Here is a 23,679-nt window from a genome sequence, read left to right on the forward strand (position 1 = left end):
GAAAGTGTGAACAAATGAATATTGGTGGTGGTGACCTGAAGAGAACTCGTGAGTAACGTGAATCAGTAAGAAAAGCATGACCTGACTGGGAATAAGTCGCAAATGTCACTCTTTTGGTAATTGAGTAGACCTAACATGCATCATTTTCTTTGGTTTTTGAATTTCTCCCCTATAGCTACTATACTATTTTGATACCGACAAAATACAGAGAAATTAAACGCTCAAAAGAATGAAGTTAGAGATCGTGTATTCAGAAGTCTATTGATGAAGTCTTCTTGAATAGTTACAATTTCTGTTCATAACTTGATATGGCTGAACTATGTAATAATGTAATGGTAACAGTTTAGGGATTAGGGAATTACAACCATAATCAAGCAACTTTTAAGTAGGGATCATATGTAACAAATTATTTATATATAATTAAATTTAAAATAAATAATAAGTTTTATTTTAAAAAACAATTAGATTCATTACAACTTTTTTTCTTCGAAGGCTGTGTTAAGTTACTGAAGTGGATTTTAATTCTTTTTTTTCCAGCCCAATATTCATCACAACATTTTTTCTTGGAAGGCCCAAACTCGAACGAGTCTACTATGTTCCTGGTTCGCTGCCACCTTAGTGATCAACTTGACTAAACTTTACATTCAGCAAAAAGAAAACTTCACTAAACTTTCAATGCTAGTTTTGCACAAGTTTCAATTATTTAAGTGATGTAATATTATACAATTTTTTTTTGGTGATTGGAGAGATAATGCGTGAATTGGACATTCAAAAGAGATATGAAAGAGATCAAGAATATAAAAAATGTTTTAATTATGAAACTTAGGAGAGTGAAATTCTCAATCTTTTAAATTGTGTATTTTATTCTTTAAATATAGGAGTATATTTTTACAGTTTGAAAATATTTTTTACTTTAAAAAATATAAATATTTTTGTATCAAATCGATTTGCAAGAAATTCCCTGACATTTTTTATATAAAAAAAAATAGTACAGCATTTGTTTCCCTAAAAAAATCATTCTAGTCATTGTAGATATTTTTTTATGAATACAAGTGAATGATTGTGAAGTTGTCATCCTGCTATATAGCTGATGAGTGGAGTTCCTTTAAGAAGATTTATGAAGTATGGAACATGAAACCAAGCCAATTATTAATTAAGTTCCGAATTTCTAAACATGAGTAGTGTCTGTCTGGCTCTATAACTAATATAATTCCTTGCTTGAGCATGAAATAAACGGTGAAAGGTGAAGCACATGGATAATAGTTAGAATTATGATGTGAAGCAAGTTATCCTTAATCCAAATCTGAACCACAAGCACCACGTGCACAGTGGCGGTGAATCCAAACGTAGCTTAATCACCGAGGCCTCCACCCATGCACGACACCTTCCTAATACATAGTATATATATAGCAGTACATATTTTCTCTGAATAGCACAACAAGGACTCTCTGTGTGTTCTTTCTTACTTATCAATACACATTAATAAATTGGAAGAATAGATTAATAATGTTGGACTGTGGGCCTGTGGTTGTGGCTGTGGTGCTATTCGTGTTGTTAATGCCTGGCTTGCTTTTTCAAGTACCTGGACGCTCAAGGTGCCTTGAGTTTGGCAACTTTCAGACCAGTGGTGCTTCCATTCTAGTTCACTCCCTCCTCTACTTTGGCCTCATTTGTCTTTTCTTGTTTGCCATTAAGGTCCACTTTTACATCGGCTAGCTCTCTTTATGTTTGCTAATTCGATCACTTTTTCCTTTTTCTTATTATCATCCATTGCTATCTTCATGTTCTTATTATTACTAGGGTTGTCTTGGAAGATCTTGTGGGAAAGAAAAATATGACTTGAGTCAAGTCTTTGTATTTTCTTTCGTTTGTTGTTTATTTTTCATGTGCTTGTACTCACTTTAACATGCATAATATATTGAGACGTGTATCTTTTTGCTGAGAGGTTGAGATTAAATTAAACCTTTCTATATCAATTATCATGTTGACCAAGTGGGGAGGAATGGATTGACTTCAAAATTAAGACCAAGGAGCATTTCAATTCAATTCACGCACGCCGCAGTGCATAATTCAATTCATTTTCTTCTTTAATCATTGGCAAAGTGCACATCACATAATTAAAGTGCACAATCATAATTGCAATAAAATTATGTTCTTATAATGAACTTTCACACTTTTTTTATACAAACACTATTTTCCTTTACTTTCTCTATCGCAACATTTATATTTTTTTTTAAGTAATGATACCATTCATTTTAATTACTACTTTTCATCCGTTCTAAAATAAATGTTATATTTTAAAAAATTGATATAAATATCACGTTAACTTTTCAATATAATATTAATAATAAAATTTTATAAAATTATTATCTTTTATATTTTCATTTATTTATTAAATTTTCTTAGTTTATGTAATATTAGTAACGTAGTATGACATTTAGTTTTGGACGAAAGAAATATTTCATATATTTATTTTTTTAATCTCTCTTGTGTAAAAAAAATAAGTTTAAATGTAATTTTTGTCTCTTAATTTTATAATTTTATGATTTTGACATTCCATTTTTAAAATGAAATGTTTAATCATTCTATTTTCAAAAATTCCATTCTGATATGTGACATGTCATAAAGAAAACTTCTTTTAACAAAAGAGAGGAGGGTGGGCATAACTCCCCAATTCTCAAATTTTTTCGTGCACCCTAAATCCAAATCACAAACCCTCCATTCGTGAACTGTAACTGTAAACCCTTTGTTCCCAAATTTCTTCCCCGTTATTTGATGTTCTTGATCGATTCCTTGATCTACACATGAACGTTTAGGAAGTGCTTTGAACTACATGAACATTATTTGATGTTGGAATTAAGGATATTGATGGAACGTGTGTTTGAAGTTAAAAGAGGAAGAGGTATATATATATTGTGGATACTTGGTGTGGAAAGGTGCATGGAAATGATAGGTAGAACAATATCAGAGAGTGTCACTCCAAGGTTTCGTAAAATCTTAAACAAAAAGCTGGAGATTCTGGCGGCTTCCTTAACATTTACAAGTTTTAAAGTATAATAAAAAAAATTATATATATTTTCTACGGTTTTAATTATTTTTTCCCTCTCAAAATTATACACATAAGTTTATCAAATATAGATTTATAAGTTGTTATATTTTTTAATTTATAAATATGATCAAATCGAGACTCTGGAAGTTAATATACACTGCATATCATTGAGTCACACCATGCATGGCGAAGCTGCATCTTACCAATGCTTTATTTGTTTATTCTTACACATAGATATATAGATGTGCTTTATTCTTCAACGTGCGACTTAGACCCCCTTCACATAGCTGGCAGAGACAAACAAAATATAGTATGAAATGTGTAAGTTATTATATATGATATGATAAACGCACGGAGAAAGAAGCAAGAGAACAATTAACGTTGAATTGAATTATTGAATAATGAATATTTGAATATATAACGCTTACCCCTAACTCCTAATTAATTAAGCCCTAAGAAGGCCATTATGGTTCCACTTGTCCTTGTTTGGTACATCCTTATTATTATTCTTTACAGCTTCACCCAATCGCATCCCCTATCCATAGTGCTACAGGTATATATAATTACGCATGGAAGCGGCATTTTACTCAAATTAAACTTCAAATATTTTTACTCTTGAAAACATTTGAAGGAAATTAAATTTTATATATTTCAAATTTATAAAAGTTTTAAATACATTTCTAATTTTTAGAAATTTTAAAATTCCTAATCCAAACACAAGGTTAGGATGTGGAGAAGCTCTTCAACTCACGTCTAATATTTATAAACATTTTTCAAGCGTAAAACTAAAAATACCTTTGATTTGATCGATGCTCGTTTGTCCTGATCTTCATTGATATATGGATCTCATTCGCTTAATATTCTCTAAGAATATATATAATATATCACCGTACATATATAAGTATCTGACCAAGTATCAAGATATGTTATTCAACTTTGTAATAGTAACTACTTTAACAAGATGATCAAATTATAAGTGTCTAATTTATTATAAATTTGGTGTGCATTCGTAGTTGATATAATATTAAAATATTTAATGATTGAACTATTAAAATTACACATATAACTAGTTATTAAATAAAATAGAGTTTAATAGTCATAAATGATATTAATCAATAAAAAAATTATCATTAATAATAATTTTAAAGTGATTATTATAAAACTCAATAAATTTATGATGAATTGATTGTATAAAACCATTTTATAATTGATAATACATAGCTTATTTTCCCAATAAAATAAATTATTCAAAGAATAAACTTAGTCCCCATCTATTTGTGTAATATCTTTTATTAAATATACGATAAATTCACATAGATTGTTGTATTTACATATTGTTTTCATTACATCCTTTTTAAATAATAAATTTTTTTATATCAATTTCTATTTATTTCTTAAAAGATGTCCATCAAATCTCAAAAACTCTTAATTTCTCTTATACAAACAAGAAAATAATTTAATTAATGTCCTTGCTGAGGCTACAGGGTAACGTGTCCACCTACTCAACACAAATATGTTATTCATTAGTCGCTTTTCAACTACAGAGACAAAAAAAATCAATTGATTCGATCTTATCTTGCTAGCAAGTTCCATTAATGAAAAGCCACACCAAAACACTAGATTTAGGATATGCTGGCACGTATATGGTTGCTTGCTTAAACATCACTCAATAATGCACCCCACCACAGCACTGACTATGACATGCACCTAAACGAAATTAAGCTATTTCTTTATTTAGTTGATGCTAGCTAGCTAGGTAGCTCTTTCTAATTTATTTCTTGCTTGAGTTATGCCTATTTAATTTCCATTCACTTGGATTTTTTTTATTCTAAGATCGATCATCTTCAATTTCCCTATATTACTTGCAATATTGATTGAACACTACTAGATCATGTGTATAACGTTGTATAGCTAGCTAGCTAGCTTTCTATTGTCTAATATACCTTTGTCTGTGTTGTAAATTAAGGTGCAAGAAGCAAGTAATCCCTCATAATACACACACACATATATATATATATATATATATATATAATGGCGGATTGGGGTCCAGTGGTGATAGCAGTGGTGCTGTTTGTGTTGCTAAGCCCTGGTCTTGTGTTTCAATTGCCAGGGAAGAGCAGAGTGGTGGAGTTTGGGAACATGCAAACCAGTGCAGTGTCTATCTTGGTCCACACAATCATCTTCTTTGGTCTCATTACCATCTTTCTTGTTGCTATTGGTGTGCATATCTACACTGGCTAGCCTTATCGCCCTCACTCCTTTAAATCTTTAATTATTCTATTCTTTTTGGTTAAAGTTTTAGTAATTTTTATCTTGTTATTCTTTTCTGATTTGGTGACTGTATTCTCCCATTTCTCATGTCCTCGTCGAATAATAACTCTACTTCTCTTTAGTCTTTGAGATTCCAAGATTAGGACAACTTTGGTTTGTATAGAATCATAGAATGGAATAACTTGCACGTACTGCACACACTGATATCACATCATATGGCTTAATGTTTTATGCTTTGATGAATTCATTTTCTTTTCATACTTGAACCTCTCCCATTAGTGTGGTTGAAAACGAATAAGAAAAATTAACTAAGTTTGGTGTTATTTAATTATATCAGTGGTGATTTGATTAACTATAATTGGACTCTCGCACTCAACCCTTAAAATCCCTTTTGTTCAATGCCTATAATTGTTTTAAATTAATTATCTGATAAGAATGCCACATCAGTTTTTCTCACTCTTTTTTTTTTCCTTTCATAAAACACTTTTTTTGGTACATAAATGACTAACAAAAGACAATTTTTTGTGCATAGTAAAAACATATGACTCATTTTAAATTACTATTTTTTTTGGTTTTATTCGGATTTTGTAATTATATTTTACCATCGAAAAATACTTTTATCCTTCCTGTACAAAAGATACTTTTATTCTGTTTAAGTATTTTCGGTTTAATTTTTTTTTAAAAAAAAGTATATATAGCAAGCACCTAAGTCAAAATATTTTTTTGGAATATGCAAAATTATGATGTCCATTGTTTTTTTTTTTTTTATGTTCGTCTATTATCTCCACAATCAATACTTTCTATTTTATGTTTTTAATCAATGTCTTAATGATTAACAAAACCCTTCTCTTCAAATCAAATAAGTATGAACGATAATTTTTTAAGAACTTAATATAACTAGATGTTTAATATTCAAATTTGAGATTAATAATTAACCTAAAATAATACAACTTTTCATGTTCCTTTAATATTTATTTTCTAGAGAGAAAAAAACATTTTACATAGTTACAATACATATATTATGTGTTGTACTTTTTGAGATGTACAATGTATAACCAATCTTATTACAACTTTCTATAAAATAATTAATAAGATTATCTTATATTTTTCTAAAAAAATATTATATTATATTATATTATATAAGTAATTTTTTACCATCATGTGGATAAATTAACGTAAGATTGTTTCATCTTAATTAAAAATTTTAAGTTTGAGTCCTAACTCCAAAAAAATATCCTGATTTAGACAAAAAAATAAAAATAATTTTCAATCTTATATTTTTAAAAGTAAAAAAGTGAAAAAAAAAATGATGGGTCAACTTGAAAAGCCCGCAACCTACATTGGGTCAGGCTTTATCATCTTAGAAGACGGAATATAATTTGGGTCTATTTGCTTAACATGTTATTTTCCGTACCTCATAATGATGTTGAACTAACTCGTAATAAGCTGAAATTAAACTTTTTTTTATCATCATTTTATTTTAGTTTTAAATATTTTTTGATAAATTGTAATTTTAAAAATCTAATCCACCATTATATTAGTTCATAAAATAATTTTACAATCTTTTCAGTCCTTTATAAGAACAGGTTTGGATTTTTCTTTTTTTTAAAAATCTATTACCAAATAATACTCTTGAATATTTTTTTCATACCATTTTAGTCTAGATTAATATTTTTAAGCAACTTATAATACTCGTATCACCAGAGATTACACAACATTTATACAAAATTGAAAAAAAAAATTATAACTTTGTTTAACAAGAAAAAAAAAAACTAAAATTGTTAAGAATTAGTGACACTAGAGTAGAGAGCAAGGCATTAATCCATAACATAAGGGCTACAATAAGAATCCTCATCATTCATCAACTACCCTCAACAGCAGAAATGGTATGTTAATAAATAATATCAGCTGCTATAGACAATTAGACACAACAACCATCCGATTTCAAAACATTTTTCTTGATCCGGTACAACCCCTGTTTCTCAGGAGTCAAATCATATTTTCCTTCTCTTTCTATAACTGAACAAAAGGAAATTCACCAGCCTAAGCTTAAGAATTTAGCAAGGTGCGAATAAAGTTAAATAAAATAATTGATAACAGAAGGAAGAAGCTGGGAACAACCCCCGAATACCAAGGTAGTAAGTAGTTCTTCAGAATTTTACTTGGCTATTTCTGATGCACATAGAAGCCATATCCACATAGTTCACTTCAGTAGCTTAATAAAACTCAGTTAACCACGATTCCTGCACCAATAGACAGCACAAAACCCCACACCATCGTACTCCTCATTTTCATTCTTCCATCTGGTCACTTCACATAAGCTTCCATGCTGCATGCAACAACCAAAATTTAGAATTAAGCTGTCAGGCTCATCATGCAAATTAAGAAAGATAAAAAACCCAATATGAAGATAAAAGCCCAATCAAGTAAATAAAACACGACTCCACAGCAAGGGGTGAATTCAGAACATGCAACAATATTGAAATTGAAATTTACAACAAAAACATGATATTAAAAAATACTAGAAAATTTTCTTTTTCCAAGGGGAAGCTCATTATAGTTGCAGTTTATGTAGGCAATGAATCAAAACCAATTTATGGACATAAAGCAAAGTATGTATGTTAAAAAGAAAAATAAATTAATACTCCAAGCCACACAAAATTTACCTAATTAGCTAGGCTGATGAAGCAGAGACCGACCAGCTCTGGCCTGCGGGTGACATCCAAATCTTCTCTTATTTGGTATATTTTTGTTCAGGTAAATGAGTATTGAATTTGAGTGAGTGGTGTTACTATTTTTTTTTAAAAAAATACACACTCCTAACAGTCTTGTTTTATAAGAGCCATGTTTAACAAAAGTACCCCATTCAACCTCCCCTGGCCATGCCATTGCCATATCGTGCCATCTTTTAGTAAGTTGAATAACAAATTAACAATGATTTCCCAATAAGAAATATATATCCAAAAAAGAAACTAGATAGATATCAAATATGATTTACTCAATGTACATTCAAAGTTGAAATAATTTAAAAAATAACTATTATTGCATATCCTTTGTTTTCGAGCTTACAGCTTATTAGAGACCCCTACCCTGAATGCAAAGCTGTTGAGAAATATACAATTGCTGTGGTGGGGAATGGGGATGGTACCATCATACCATATTACCAAGCATCAATGTTTCTGCACTACAATTATTTTGCAAGAAAACAACATAATGAAACTTAATGCTAGTCCTTGACGTATATTACTATACTATAAAATTTATGATTAAAATAAATTTAAACACACATATTTATTATATCAAAATTATCCAATTTTAACCAAACCTAACCTCCAGCAAATGATAACTAACCAACCAAAATCCAAACCTTTAAAGATCCGTTCTTAGAACCAAACAAAAACCGGTCAAAAAGAGAACTTTGTTGTTGAGCTTTCTTCAAAACACATCCTATTGGCTATTTCTTCAAAAAGTAAATTGCCACTCTTCCCCTGTGTTCCCCACATATCCACCCCAGCACAGAGAAGGAAGATAGGAAAAACAAAAAAGGCTCATAAATCATAATTCTAATTTTCTTTTTTTAAAATCAAGGATGCGCTTTAGCTCAAAGTCAGTATAAATTAATCTCTCTAAGATACTGGCATCGAGAATTCAATACCTCAAAGATGGATTTAATTGGGATTTATGAATTACTGTGTTATAAGTGCTAATAATACATTCATTGACTTTGATGACGGTCAATCATGTGGCATATTGGTAATCCGTTGGATTAGAAACAAAAATAAAGATTTCCATTTACAGGAAGAGAAAAAAATAAAGTTGAATTGAATTTAGTTGTCCTACCGGGAATGTCCTTACGTGGCGAGGGTGGAGCGGTGGCGTAGCAGAGAATGGAGCGGCCGAAGACGGAGAGGCTGGAGAGGATTCCGGCGACGTAGAAGAGCATGACCAATCCCAGAACCCACGGCATCAACACGAACCCGATGAAGAACGTCACCGATCCACAAAGCATCAACGCCAGCGATATTCCCAACAGCAAGGAGGCGAATCCCGCCGGCGATATCTGACCCAGCCCGGGACGCCGTGACGCCGCCAACGGCGGAACCTCGTCAGAGAACGTCAACGACGACAGAGGCGAGCGAAGGAGGTTGAGAACGAGCGCGGAGAGCTGGTACAAAGCTCGAGATTGCTCATCTTCTTCATGTCTTGTTCTTCCCCTCATCATAAGATCGTATCTTTTGTTTTTTCCGATGAAATAATGTAAGGAAAAAGAAAAATGGGTAGAAATAAATAAAAGGAGTTGGTTGTGTTGTATTGGCAGAAACGAGGCAATTGGATAAGGTTGTTGTGATTGGATTGAGGGTCAGAGAAATGATTTTGGTTCTGACAATAAGGAACAAAAAATGAATGACATGTTGACGCGGATATGTATGAATGAATGGAAAATAGAAAAGTGATTTGGGTAGGAATGCCAAACAGGATAGATAGAGAGAGAAGAGACTACTTTATCATTCACGTTACCATTTTCAGTTCTGGTGTGCTAAATAATGCTAAGTTACACCCAATGCCATGCACGAACAACAACGATCAGAACATCAAAAACCTTAATTAACTTGATATAACAAGGATAAACCGTGATTAGCTAGACTATCTGCCACCTAATTTCCTTCATTCAACACATCCAACCAAGTATAATAATAAAGGTACAGGTTAACATTTGTCCTATTTTTCAACTACAATAGTTGTTTTAATCAACACAGTAATTTTTATTTCATCATCACAGTTTTCAAAATGAATCTGGTAATCGATTCCATCAAAGACACTTAATTATTGGATCAATATTCAAACATGTGGATTACTAATTGACTCACATCACCAGTCTGTATTCCTATAAAAACTTTATATTTATCTTAGAAAAACAGGATAAAGAAATAAAAAGCACAAGTGACGCTTTAAAATTTAACTAATTATGAAAGGATAAATAATTAATCATATAATTAACACAAACATATAGCTCATTATAATTTTGAGGAGTGCCAACAACACTCTCTTGATATTTTTTATGATTGGTTAGAATTTATTAAAAATCATCAATTTTAGAGAGAAAAACATTAATTTAAGAATAAAACTTACCAAAATTAATAATTTTCAATAAATTCTAATCAATCATAAAAATAATATCATAAAAAAAATATCAAAGAAAGTGTCACCAACACTTCTCTCTTATTGAGTATCCACTAATTTTTAATAAATATATTTTTCATTTAGAAAACTCAAACATAGATCTTAAAAAATCTGAGTTCATCTCCATTCACACCAATAATATGTTGGTTTGTAACCACTTAATTACAGTATAATTTTAATAGATGATGTTTTGACAATATAATACAGTAAAAATCAAATTAAAAATGAATATTACAAATAAATATAAAATTTTACGTTTATTTTATATTAAATAAGCTAAAAAAATATTATTCTTATGGTATATAAGATTTTCGTGACGTAGGAGCTTATCCTGTTGGAATTTTAATTATATTTTCTAAAAAAAACAAAAGGTTTGCGAGCTCTTGGTCTTGGCTTGGGACCAGGCGTCTGGCGTGTTACGGTGAAGTCTGCTTGGCCTTATTCTATAGTCAAAATATTATTTGATGCGAAGTATGCGTGTCACGATAACCATTAAAATTCTCTCTTAAATAGTCATTAATATACAATAATAATTACTATTGTTGTTATTTGTTACTGAAAATATTTGTTGAGAATAATACAATGAGTGAATACTGTATTTACTAACAGTATAAAAGATTTTTTTTTACTAATATTCAATTACAAATTGACATTGACATCTGTAGTTAGTTTGTTAATTTTTATAATAATATTTTTAGAAATTATACCAATAAGTATTTATTTTGCATAGATTTTAAACTCAAATAAAATGTTTTCGAGATAAATTCATAAAGTAGTTACCTCCATTATGATCATAAATGAAGTTTCTCATGAATTTAATAAATCATTATGATCAAGTTCGTCAACACTTTCCTCAAAAAAAAAAAAAATAATAAAATAAAAAACATCGTCAATAAGTTGCTGAGGCCCATTTGTCTTGAGGAGCCTATTTCAGCTAGCCCTGATTCACAATTGCAGGCAAATCTGAAATCCAAGGCCCATGTTATTCTCATTCTCCTTTTCTCTAAATTCACAAATCACTCCCCAATTTTGTTGTTGGACAAAATTATCTTTTGACAAAAATAAGTTTTCCTTGTGTATTCTGTTCAGTGTTCAAAAAACTGTTTTCATTATATATTTCATAGACACAAAGTGTTTATCTATTATCTTTAACGAATTGCAGCTCCAATAACATATATTTAAGCTACTATTATCTTTAAGAAAAATAGATTCTTGTCGTATTAAATTGTTACAAAAAATTTAACACAAGAAAAATTGTATTGTTTTTTTTTGAAATACAAGTTATATATCCTTCTTACAAAATTACCTTTTAATATTAAATTAATTATGATATAATTTATCCTTTTTAGTAATAATAAAATTAATTAATGTGATATAAATTATTTTTTAAATGAAATTAAATTAGTTCTGAAACAATTTACCTTATTAAAAAGTGTTTGTAGACTTCTCACTTATAAATTCTTTGTAAAATTTGATAGACTAGCATTCTTTCATTATTATTGTGCATTTAACTTTATTTTTTTTAACCACTTAATTTACTATAATGTGATTAGTTTTCAATTGAGAAATAATGTATGTTTTCACAATACAAGCGTCCTCACCCATCAAATAATTTATTTTGGTGAAATCAACCATCAAATAATGGCTATGCCTGGAAGAGAAAATTAAACACTAATGCTAAGGAGTGACAGAAGCAAAAGTGTGAGGTCATTGGTAGATATATAGTACAAGGTAATGTAAAGGAAAATTAAAGGCTGCAAACGATAGTTTTATTAATTAGGAAAAGGAAGAAGTGATTATTGAAACATGGAGGAGGCTAGCTAGCTAGGTGCTGTTTATGAAAGCTCACACAAAATCACTGCTTATATTGTTCCTAGATTAATTAGAAGGAAGAGTCAAGTGTAATTAAGTCCATTACGTGCTATTACAAATTTCCGTTTTCCTTGACTTGAAATAGATTTGAAACGGCAGGATCGATCTTTAATTATGCTCCACACTTGACACTCTTTCATGGTAACCATCCTGCCATGTAATTATTCATGCTTGGGCCTTCTGACACCACTGATACTGGATCAGGATGATATCTGCGATTAAACAAATTAATATATTATATTATTAAAATCTAAAGCCCGTTACCCTTTAATCAACATATGGTTCGTGATTGCAAAGTTTAAATTATCACGCAATATTTGTAGTTTCCAATAGTCTATATCAAATTCCATATATACCATGTACACCACAATCTCTTGAATCATGCATTAATTCTTTCATATTGCATGCATGCTAGTTCGGAATAATATGTGTACAACCACAACTATATATGCATAAATTAATATTTGAATGAAGAGGAAAGTAATACCCAATTTGTAAGGTTGGCTCACAGTCCAATGGTTGAAAGAGAGCATGGCCTTGGGGTTGACCTGGATAGCGTCCATGCCCCATTTCTTCAGCACTAGGATTCAGTTGAAGTGGATTTATTTGAAACTCTTCCAACTGCAAACATTAACAGCAGCGCAACTCACTCTTAAGATTGATTTCACTTGTAGTGGTTGAGGATCGAGGGATTTGTCCATTAATTCAAAGTTGAATTGTTTAATCATATCTTACTGCAAATTGTTTAATTTGGTGGTATTTATAGTCCAATTGGTAGAACTATATATGAACCGGAATTTGAGTGACTACTTAATTTTAAGTAGGTTGAAATGTTTCTTACCCTTTGTATGAGATCTCTGTTTGATTCACCTAGAAAGTGTTCCTTCACAAGTGACATATAATTGAATCGGTGAGCAAGGGAAACATGCGGAAGATCAATAGCAGTTAAACATTGACAAAAGAAAGAAAGGATAATTGACCTCATACCTTTCGTTGTAGATCAGAAAGCTGATCCAGCATGAATTGGGTCTGCATATATAGAATGCTATGAGAAAAGTTGATATAGACCATTGACCATTGAGATTATATATGAAGTTATGAGAAAGATCAACTAATTTCTTCTATTCTTTATTGCACAGCTAAAAAAAAATGATTATATATGTCAAAATGGAAATTGGCAACGTTGGAAACTTTAGTACCCTTATTGATCTGATTTGTTTCAAAGACGAATCTAGCTGCCTTTCAAGTGACTCAAGCTCTTTGCTGCTTAGAGGACCAAGATCTTCTCCCATAAGGTTCCTAATGAGTATCGACCAGTCAAATATATATTAATAACTCATCAGTTCGTATTATGTAGCTAGCATATACTTCTAGACATAGTCGAGTCTAGCTCTTTACCTTTGAGAACGCTGAAGAGCTTCATAACGTGCTTTCAGCCTCAAGTATTCTTGTTGACTGCTTAACTCCTATAGTCATGGAAGCAAAAATCATAGCTGTTACAAAAGCTGAATGAATTGTGCATTAATAAACTGGTGAAGCATGCATGTAACAAATTGTGTCCATACACATAGTTAGGCTATAAATGTTTTGCTCCAGACCCTATCAATAGATAGTCTTTATTTATTTTTATAAATTATAACTTTTCTCAATATGAAAATGAAAAACTACCCCCTCCGGGAATCATTGCTTCAACTTGATTTTCTAAGAGAGACACTACTGAAAATATAACTTTATGCAAACACTACTGCAAAAAGGGATACTAGCTAGAACAGTATGGGATTATCACCAATACCAAGGCTTCATTTGTTGCCACATTGTCCTCAGGCGCTCCATAGTTGCATTTCTGGTACCTCTCCAACGTTTTGAGCATGCTGCACGTTGACATACATATATATAAAATTATAATGTATAAACATTTAGAATATCATATAATATAAGTACCAATTAAATGTATAATTCCTTACTACAGGACAGATGCACAATCAGTAGTACTTAGCATCCGAGATTTTATTTTTTTTTTAAAAAAAGGGAAAACTACAGTAAGTTACTGCTTAGTTAACATACTTTCTTTAGTAAGGGTTTCAACTTAAAGTATTATTAAGTACAAATTGTGCCTCCTCTTGAAACATCTTTTGACTTCAAAATTGCTGCAAAGTCCAAATCCGCCTAGCCAAAAGATTATGTTTTCTCAAGCGGTGAACAACTTATAGTGATGAGAAAGCAACTCAGTAATAAATGGAGAAATACATAATAATACACCTTGTGTGAGCTGGATCGATAGTTAGTAGTTTAAGATGTGAATATATAACTAAGACCCCTTTCATCTATCGCTAGATAAGGGCAAGTAACAAACTAAATTTGGCAAGAGAAAGAAATCGGATATATACACTATGGATAATAAATGAGATAGCTCATTTATGTGCCACTAAACGCCCAGAAGTAGACGCAAATGGATACATCATTGTTCTTTACGGTACATTAGATCCTAATGGACCACCGTTGATTTCTGAGTGCGAGAGAGAGGGAAAGAGAGAGTAGCTAGCTGTGGAAGAAGCAAACTTATACTGAGATCGAAGCCAATGTATATCCAGAAAGAAGATCTTGATTTGTCTAGCTACTAGCTAGGCATCGAAACATGTACAACTGAATGAATGGAAAATATGGCAGTGCGTTTATGCATAAGGAGATTGAGGTGAATTTTTTTGTAGTTAAATATTAATGATTAGTTTGTTAATTTTATTAGTAGGAAAAATTGAACTGTTACTCAACCAATCTTATATTTTTCATTTGGTGGTCAAATTATTTACTATACTAGAAGTCCTATAAGAAAAGACCATTCCATCCGATCCTCATTTAGTAGCATAAGTATATCAACCTGTTATAAATTCATCATGATAATTCTCAATTGAAAAAACATATCAAATGTACATCTGCTTTCAATAATATAACATATAACATATGTATACAAATGAACAAAGGAAAGTAATGAGTAAATTAGGGCAGAAAATTAGTACCATCATAAAGCTTGATGAGTAAATAAATAATATAGGAAAAATAGTAAGCCAGAGGCAAATAAAAAAAAACTTTTAAATAATACATGAAAAGGGAAGAAATGGACAGATATATATACTGAGGAAACTAAGAACTAATTGTAGAAATAAAAGAAACCCTAGCTAGGCCCTGAGATGTAAATGCGATAGTGCCTTGCCTTGGGTGAAATAAAATGAAAAGGCAGACACGAGTTAGGTTTTTTGAGTGATTCTCAAACACTGAAGCCAAAAGCAGACACTGGCTGCTAAAACTTGACATAGAAAAAATAATTAATAATGATGTGCATCTTTTCCCAACACTTAATTGCACAGAAACAGAAGCCTGATGAGCAGATCCGAAATTGCTTTTGGGGGAAAACTTTAAAACCAGATCTGCTTGAAACTTAACACAAATGAAGCAAAAAAAATAAATTTTGAATCGCTGGGTTGAGAGCCAAAAGAGGATAAGAAAGAGAATGGTAAAGGGTTGGGGAAGAACAAAGTTAAAGAAGGAAGAGAAAAACAACTAGCACAGACATAGTCATAGAATAGAATAGTCAATACAACAGTGATCTATCAATTGTGTTGTTTTATTGTATTTATATTTCTTTGCATTTCCAGTTGCAGATCTAACATCAATAAGACCACAGAAACACTCAACCTGCTAAAAACGCCGAGACATTCACGGAAACGGAAAAACTCAAAACAGTGAAAAAAGAAAATAAACTTTTCTCATGTTGTTTTCACAAAAAAAAAAATTCATCAGAAGGTGGCAAACGCTAGCTGGTGGTTTTGAATCACTGAAAACAGCAAAAATCAAAGGAAGAGTGTAGTGGAGAACTAGAAAGGTCCTGCGGTTCCTTTTTCGGTGCTAGTATGTTTTATGTGCACATATAACCATATGTGTTTGAAGAAGTAAACAAAAAGAGAGAGAGAGAAAGAGAAAGAGAAAGAGAAAGAAAGGATTTTTTTTTCTTGGTTATGTTGTGTCCATTCCATGTGTTTATTATCCATTTTTGTTTTTGCATTTCGATGGAAAAAAAAAATACCTTGAACCGCTGCAAAACTCGTACTGCTTTCCTCTATTGGAGAAGATGATGAGAGCAACCTCGGCATCACAAAGAACGGAAAGCTCATAAGCTTTCTTCAAAAGCCCGTTCCTTCGTTTTGCAAAGGTCACTTGCCTGTTGATCTTGTTCTCAATCCTCTTCAACTCCACTCTTCCCCTTCCCATCTCTCTCTCTCTCTCTCTACTCTTCCCCTTCTCACGCTCAAAGTAATAATATCCACTCACAAAATTTAGAATATATATATATATATAATCTCTATAATATATATGTAGGCCTTGTATATAACATATACTGTAACATGTATGTATTTTATATGGTGTAAAGTCTAAAGTGTGATACTAAGAGGTATGTACGAGTATTATTAATTGTATTCTACCTTGTTATTAAGAATCCCAGCAAATTAAAAGCATCCTTATCAGGTCAAATGGGAATGGTAATGGATGCTAACTCCAAAATCAAATATCTCTTTCTCTCTCTCTAGCTGTCTTTTTCTCTTAGCTTAATTTGCTTCATAAATCACCTGTGTCCTGTGCTTTGATTACCGGGCCAAGTAAACACTGCTCAAATTAAAATTCAGGGTAATGTGGATACTACTGTGGTGGGAACGCGGTTGATTGAAAAGTAGGAAGAATCAGACGGTGGAGAAAGAAGGACCAAATTAAGGAACATAAGGAGATTGAGGAGGGAGGGGTTGGTAATGGAAATTTCCAAGAAAAATGGGAGAAGCCCTAAATAGGGTCCCTGATGACTAACGATGATTGGAGAGAATATGTCACAACAGTGCCACGTGTCGAAAGGTGAAGTGGGGAGCGGGCTTGATTTTCAGCTCACTGTTTCGGATTCAGGAACTAACCTTAAACGAGGTGAACCCTCATAGTCGTAGGTAGCTCGTATGTTACATGATGCATTTACCCAACTACCCCTATTCTTTCCGATATTTTTGGATTTAATATAAAATTTTATATTCTCATGTAGTTATAGATTATTATATGGTGAGAATTTTAATTTTTATAATAATAAGTAATTTAGGAGATATATTTGAAACATTTTTTAAAAATTGATTGATATTATAAATATTTTTATAGGGAAAATTATAAATTTGGTCCCCCATTAATTTAATTCACGAATTTAATCCTCCTATCTTGTAAAATCGTGCAATATTAGTCTTCTAATGTCACATTTAGATATTGACCGTTAACAAATGATGTTGACTGTTAGATGTCACATTCTTATTAGATGATGATTCTGTCATATGTTATGTTGTGATTGAATGTCAACTGCATAAAAGATGAAATACATTGTTATTTTCATTGACCAATAAAAACATAATATGTGTCGGTCATCATCCAATAAAGATATGACACATGAACGATCAACGTATTGTGGCTTGGGAACTAACATTATAGGATTTTATAAAATAAGAGGACTGAATTAAATTACCGAGAGACAAAAATTAGAAAAAATGGAAATAAGCTGGGAGACAAAAAAAATGTAATTTTGTCATTTTTATATTATATAAAACTTAAATTCTTATAAATAAACATATAATACCCTACGAACAAAATTGTAGATGTATAATATTGTATATTTTTTACAATTAATTACAGAGTATAATTTGGGATTAATAATGTGTATTACATGATATTAAAATAAATGACATAAAAATATGTGTAAAAAATTTAAAAGTCGATTTTTAAAAGTAAACAAGGAATCTTAATGAAAGTTTATTTTTTAACAACTAGGTCTAGGTGTAAACATTTTTAGGATCATAGAACTTTGATTCATTCTAAAGTTACGATAAATCACAAACTTATAAACACTTACACAATAATATTAATAAATAACTAAATCAAGAGGAGAAAAAGATATTTTTATGGAAGATACTTAATGAACATTAAGTATTTTTTATTCAAGAACAAATCATCCCACAACTAAAATCTTAACATCACTTCAACCATATAGCTATTTAACTCGTTAGTTTTTTTTAGGAATATTTAACTCGTTATTAGTTAGTCTAAGTACTTTAGAAGAAATAAATAAAGAACAAATAAAATAAATGAATAATGTTTACGCGTTCTCTTTTTCTTGTGGTCAATTTGAAATCGAAATGTCAGTTCAGCACGTCAATTTAAATTTAATAACAGACTCTTCTTTTACATTGAAATACGCTTCTCACTATTTCAAACCAGTTTGGCATTGTGCTGGAGTCATGAGAAAATGACATAACAATTGCGTGCCTTTCCAGAATTTTTATCTCAAAATTTCATTGTAATTAACCCTGTTTTCTGAAACCCATGCCAAGATAAAAAGGTGTCAATAGCCATATTAACTTTTTATTGCAAACTGCTAATAGTAAAACCTTAAATTCCACCATGCATGCATGCCCTATCTTTGAAGGGGCATTTACCGAATTGCGATTGACTTATACATACTATTATATATATATATAGCACATTTAGCTGAATTAGAACAATTCTTAAAACGGTAAGATCGAGATCGTGTTGTGTTTAATTTGATCGAGGAGGGAAAAACGTACTCCTATCAACTAGACATGTTATTTACCCTTGCAGCCAAAACACGCGCTTCTAGGATTATAGTTCTTGACACCTTGTTTTGTGGAAAATTTTGGAAACCCAGCATGCTTCTAATTCATGACATGCCAAATTAGTTGTTTTGTCAGAAGGTTATCAGCGTAGTATGTGTGGTGTTGGTATACATAAAGCAATTACAATAATAACTCTTTTAACTTAATTGAAGTAAGAAAACTGTGTAGCCAATTTTGCTTTTTGGCAATATACTCATTCCTTTTAATTAATTACTTCATAATTTATAATGATTAGTAAAGCCGAATATTTAATTCAATCCTTAAACAGTAAAATTCTCTCAATTTAAATAATCTTTGGTTTCAATTCTTTTCTAATGACCAGTGTTCATGAAATATGCAATTAGGCTATTAGCAAATTAACCACGCTGATAATTGCTATCTTTTTCATTTTAATTGGGTATTTGTGTATCGGTGAGAGGAAAACAATGCTATGCTATGTGTAAGCCATTTGAAGGTGACGGTACTAATTGATAGTCAGTAATTTTAGGACAGCGACAAAGACAATTTCCTTTGAAAAAAAATGGAGTTATAATTATTGTTTAAACAATAAGGTTATATTTGGATTGGTGGCGGAAAATGAAATGAATTGTCTGAAATATAATAGAATAAGATGGAATAAAAATGTGGTTACATTGTTTGGATATTTTATGATGGAGTGAAACAAAAAATTTATTCCATTGGAACAAAATTAGTTATAATTTTTAATTGGTTTAAGTATACAATTTTGATATTCTTATTTTGTTAAAGTCAGAATTTTATTTTCACTATTTTTAAAGTTCTTTTACTTTGTAAAATTTATATTTTTGGTCTAATCTTTAATTTGTCTATACTTATTTCTTATATTTTAACTAATTAAATCATTTATTGATGATACTTTAAATAAAATGTTATGGCTAGGATTCACTTGAACCAAAATAAATGAAATAAATATATATTTGTAAAAAAAAGTAAGCAAAGTTGATAATTAGGTTGAAATTATAGATTTTTTAAAATAGAAGGACTAAATTGTAGATTGAAAAAAAATAGGATTATCAAAATTATATTGAAGTCCTTTTAATTCCTAAATTATCTTTAAGAGATTAATTATTAGAATAAAAATTATAAAGATAAAATATTTATCTTACAACCTAAAAACTTTAATTTCCATGAAGGACACCCAAATTTGGGAGAAGAAAATTAGGATGAAATAATGGAATGAAATGGATCATTGTCCATCATCTTTAATTATGTTCCAGGTTCAGTTTAAATAAGATCTAAAAAAAGTTGAGAAAATAATATCTACTGAAACCTATAGGTAATCAAGTAAGTTTGTTTTGGCATAAATTAATCATCCGTGTGAAATTGATGAATACTTAACATCATAATTTTTATGGTGACCTTCCAATATTATGTTCCATTTCAATTTTTACAAACCAAACACTAGAATAACTTCTCCCCCACTCCATCTCTGTCCATTTCATCCTTCACCACACCAATGCAAACGTATTCTAAGAAAATGACATGTTTATTAAATTAATTATATGCATGTTTGGTTTAACATTGATGAATTAATTTTTTGGGATCAAAATTGATTTTGGATGCATTTTGATACGTTGTTTTCACATTGAAAAATAATTCAGAATTAATTTTAAATCTAAATTGATTATGATTAAAGTAACTTTGAGTCTAAAATTTTATATTGAATTTTATATGTAACTTAATCATATCACTTTAAAATCAATTTTAAGGTGTATTCAAACACACTATTTTTGGTATCTGAAAACAATTTCCAAAAATACCGTTTCCAATGAGTTTCATCCCCAAAAGATTACCCCTTTCGATTTTACCCTCTAATATTTTGTGGGGCTGGGAAAAGGGCCACATTTTATTTACTGTTTATCTATCTTTCACTCACTCAGATTCAGTGGTACTGGTATGTTCTAATTCCTAAAGGGGGGTTGACGTGAACTGCATATATATGGGCATGCATAATGAATCGTATATGAATGTTGCTGTTGCTGTTGGTCGAGACGAGGAGAGGAGGAACAGTGAAATGAACAATCTCAAGTCTCATACCAAATCCGAGATACAAACATCATGGGGACCCAGCACTCTGCACTCGCATTCTGTGCATCATGGGCACCACCCAAGTATATATCATGAGTTCACTTTTGTTCCTTAGTACACATTACAGATAAGCTCAATAATGAATGAATATGGTTAAGAATTCATATACAATATAATATGACAGCATCAAAAATGTAATGTGAGACTGAATTGCATATAAATTTCGTCAAGTGATCTACTCGATCGATCGCACAATTTAGTTTTAGTTCATTCGGGGTTTCTTAGTTCTTACAAGATGGCTATATATTTTAATTGTATTAGTAATATTTATGCATGATATTGTATTTGAATTTCATCTTTTTATTTATCATTAAAAATATAGGAAAATCGAAAACGAAAGAAAGGGAAAAGTTAGAGAAAAAGAAAAACAAAGTTGATTAGGACGTGGAAGATAGGGAAAGAAATTGATTTGATGAGAAGAGAGAAAGATGAAATTGAAGGTGGGGACCAAGCAATGTTGAATGAAGCGTGGCCAGAGACGCATAGAGATGTCAGATGCTTTACCATTTTAAGGTGAACAACATCAGCATCAACAATAATAACACGTAGACCTTATTCCATATTTGGCATTACCTTTTTAAAGAAGACGTCCCACTGAGTTGTAACCTCTAACAGAGTCTACATAGGTCATAGGTGGTACATCGATCCACATGAAAATTTTCAAATAAAATAATCTAAGATCCTTCAACGTCACCACTCACTAGAACCAAAACCTTCACCATTTTATTTTATTTTTACCGTTTGAACTTTTCAATATATACATCCCTCGTCCTAAACATGAAAAGAGTAGCTGGATTTAGTGTTCATATCCTAGCTGGATTTAGTCAAAAGTGACTGCATATGCCCCACTCGGTGCAACTTCATTATGTTTTTTTTCCATGATAAAGTATCTCAAAAAGAATTAAATTAAGCGTGTGTTTGGATAGTGATTAATAAAATTATTTTTTGAATTAAATTAATTTTGTAAAGTGATATGATTTATGTTTAGATATTTTATTATAAAATTAAGTTAGAAATAAAATTTATTATAAAATTTTGAATTTAATATAGAAGTTACTTAAAGTTGTTTGAGTTTAAAGTCAATTATGAACTCAAAATTAATTCTAAATTATTCTCTAACTTAAAATCAAACATATGAAAATATAACTAAAATTAATTATGAACAAGGTATTCCAATAATTGAAAGTGATGAAACTAATCTCTCAAAAAATAGAGTGTCAGTTAAGAAAAAATTCTTGGTCCCATATGTATGTTATTTTATTCACATTGCCAGAATTAAACTTTTAAGCTTAAAGAATCCAAATTAGTTATTACTTTTGCTATACTTTGAATTATATTTCTCAGCCATGCATGTGAGAGGTAAGCATATAGTTACTTGTTCAACTAATGAACTTGACATGAATTCAAATCCTTATGGCAAATTAAAATGCAAACTAACGTGCACATGCGGGTATTGTGGTGCACTCAAATAAACATGAATGTTGGAGTATTTTCTTTGCAAGAATACCATCATAAAGTCTTCAACAATGAACAATTTGAGACATAACTTAATATGTGTTTGATTTCAAGTTGAAAATTGATTATCAATCAAGAATTGATTTTAGATAGAGTTTTAAATGTTTAATTTCATGTAAAAGAAGAGTTCAAGATTAACTATGGATCCAAAATTAATTTTGTGTTGAAGTATTTTTTTTTGTGTGTGTGAAAACTCCTAACTTTATAATACAAATATACAAACATAAATCACAATTTTAAAATCAGATTTAATCAAAATCAATTTTATCAATATCCATCCAAACACACACTAAATCATCACTTATATAAACTTCAATTTAAAATGAATTTCACCTCTATAATGCATATTTTTAAATTAAAAAATAAATAAATTTCATAACACCCCATGTTGTTGATGTTTTTCTAGTTACTATAGTACTTGCCTTTTTTTCCATTCAAAACTGTATTACTTATCTAAATATGTTATTATCATCTTTAATTATAAAATCTTTTTAATTAAATCATGTGTCTTAAGAAAAATAATTATAACATTAAATTTATCAATTATTTATATTTTTAAAAAAAATTATTTTTTTATTCTCTCTTTATTCACTTATTTATTTTTTATTAATATTTAAAAAGAGAATAATTAAGTAAAAATATATAGAAAAATAATTAATACGTCTAGATACTAAAAAAATCTTATAAAAAAAGATAAATATTTTCTTTAAAAGAAATTTTATAATTAAGAAAGAAGAAATAATTATAAAGTGAATAATCGTTGTATTATCTAATGAAACAACAAGAGGTGAATTGCATTGTAAAAACACACGTGATGATAAGATCATGTGGCAACATTTATACCGTGGAGGCTAATTAATTACTTATGATCCCTACGAGTCTGTCATATCCATTATATGCATGTCAGTTTGAGCTTCTCCGTAATTAGGAGCAAACAAGTGCTCAAATCCCCAAACAGGGAATTTGGTAAACAATGAGTAA

The 23,679-nt window shown here is 30.3% G+C and overlaps 4 protein-coding genes and 1 long non-coding RNA gene across 9 annotated transcripts; 2 read left to right on the forward strand and 3 right to left on the reverse strand.

Moving 5' to 3' along the window:
* Positions 1-1,446: 1,446 nt before the first annotated feature.
* LOC114382034 lies at positions 1,447-1,942 on the forward strand. Its single transcript, XM_028341267.1, has one exon. The coding sequence runs from the start codon at positions 1,507-1,509 to the stop codon at positions 1,714-1,716; it is 210 nt and encodes a 69-aa protein (XP_028197068.1). The 5' UTR covers positions 1,447-1,506; the 3' UTR covers positions 1,717-1,942.
* Positions 1,943-2,660: 718 nt separating this feature from the next.
* Positions 2,661-3,993, reverse strand: LOC114382035. The gene is made up of 3 exons (XR_003660146.1): positions 3,845-3,993; positions 3,478-3,596; positions 2,661-3,336 (listed from the first exon to the last, which is right to left on the reverse strand). It is a non-coding gene; the product is annotated as an uncharacterized LOC114382035 (long non-coding RNA).
* Positions 3,994-4,572: 579 nt separating this feature from the next.
* Positions 4,573-5,580, forward strand: LOC114382033. The gene has a single exon (XM_028341266.1). The coding sequence runs from the start codon at positions 5,081-5,083 to the stop codon at positions 5,288-5,290; it is 210 nt and encodes a 69-aa protein (XP_028197067.1). The 5' UTR covers positions 4,573-5,080; the 3' UTR covers positions 5,291-5,580.
* Positions 5,581-7,123: 1,543 nt separating this feature from the next.
* On the reverse strand, positions 7,124-9,952 carry LOC114382032. Of its 4 annotated transcripts, none has more exons than XM_028341263.1 (3): positions 9,176-9,952; positions 7,987-8,029; positions 7,124-7,649 (listed from the first exon to the last, which is right to left on the reverse strand). In XM_028341263.1, exons 1-2 carry the CDS (start codon positions 9,540-9,542, stop codon positions 7,995-7,997), a joined length of 402 nt encoding a protein of 133 aa, XP_028197064.1. In that variant the 5' UTR covers positions 9,543-9,952; the 3' UTR covers positions 7,124-7,649; positions 7,987-7,994. The 4 variants fall into 4 exon arrangements, with proteins under 4 accessions (XP_028197064.1, XP_028197063.1, XP_028197066.1 ...); XM_028341262.1 differs by having other exon boundaries at positions 9,161-9,949; XM_028341265.1 differs by lacking the exon at positions 7,987-8,029 and having other exon boundaries at positions 9,176-9,949.
* A 2,296-nt stretch (positions 9,953-12,248) lies between these two features.
* Positions 12,249-16,705, reverse strand: LOC114381514 (MADS-box transcription factor 1-like). 2 transcript variants are annotated; one of them, XM_028340788.1, is made up of 8 exons: positions 16,452-16,705; positions 14,160-14,244; positions 13,772-13,839; positions 13,573-13,672; positions 13,361-13,402; positions 13,215-13,256; positions 12,861-12,994; positions 12,249-12,585 (listed from the first exon to the last, which is right to left on the reverse strand). In XM_028340788.1, the coding sequence occupies exons 1-8, from the start codon at positions 16,634-16,636 to the stop codon at positions 12,510-12,512; spliced, it is 732 nt and encodes a 243-aa protein (XP_028196589.1). In that variant the 5' UTR covers positions 16,637-16,705; the 3' UTR covers positions 12,249-12,509. The 2 variants fall into 2 exon arrangements, with proteins under 2 accessions (XP_028196589.1, XP_028196590.1); XM_028340789.1 differs by having other exon boundaries at positions 14,166-14,244; positions 16,452-16,695.
* Positions 16,706-23,679: the final 6,974 nt, after the last annotated feature.

Source organism: Glycine soja, chromosome 13 (genome assembly GCF_004193775.1).
Source record: "Glycine soja cultivar W05 chromosome 13, ASM419377v2, whole genome shotgun sequence".
Taxonomy (NCBI): Eukaryota; Viridiplantae; Streptophyta; class Magnoliopsida; order Fabales; family Fabaceae; genus Glycine; species Glycine soja.

Excerpts from the sequence above, each read along its gene's own strand:
- LOC114382034 (XM_028341267.1), top strand. The coding sequence starts at position 1,507 with ATGTTGGACTGTGGGCCTGTGGTTGTGGCTGTGGTGCTATTCGTGTTG.
- LOC114382033 (XM_028341266.1), top strand. The coding sequence starts at position 5,081 with ATGGCGGATTGGGGTCCAGTGGTGATAGCAGTGGTGCTGTTTGTGTTG.
- LOC114382032 (XM_028341262.1), bottom strand. The coding sequence starts at position 9,542 with ATGATGAGGGGAAGAACAAGACATGAAGAAGATGAGCAATCTCGAGCT. Across the intron at positions 8,030-9,160 it reads GCCACGTAAGGACATTCCCG|GCCAGAGCTGGTCGGTCTCT; the intron begins GTAGGACAACTA and ends TGTCACCCGCAG.
- LOC114381514 (XM_028340788.1), bottom strand. The coding sequence starts at position 16,636 with ATGGGAAGGGGAAGAGTGGAGTTGAAGAGGATTGAGAACAAGATCAAC. Across the intron at positions 14,245-16,451 it reads GAGTTTTGCAGCGGTTCAAG|CATGCTCAAAACGTTGGAGA; the intron begins GTATTTTTTTTT and ends GTCAACGTGCAG. Across the intron at positions 12,586-12,860 it reads GAGCCAACCTTACAAATTGG|ATATCATCCTGATCCAGTAT; the intron begins GTATTACTTTCC and ends GTTTAATCGCAG.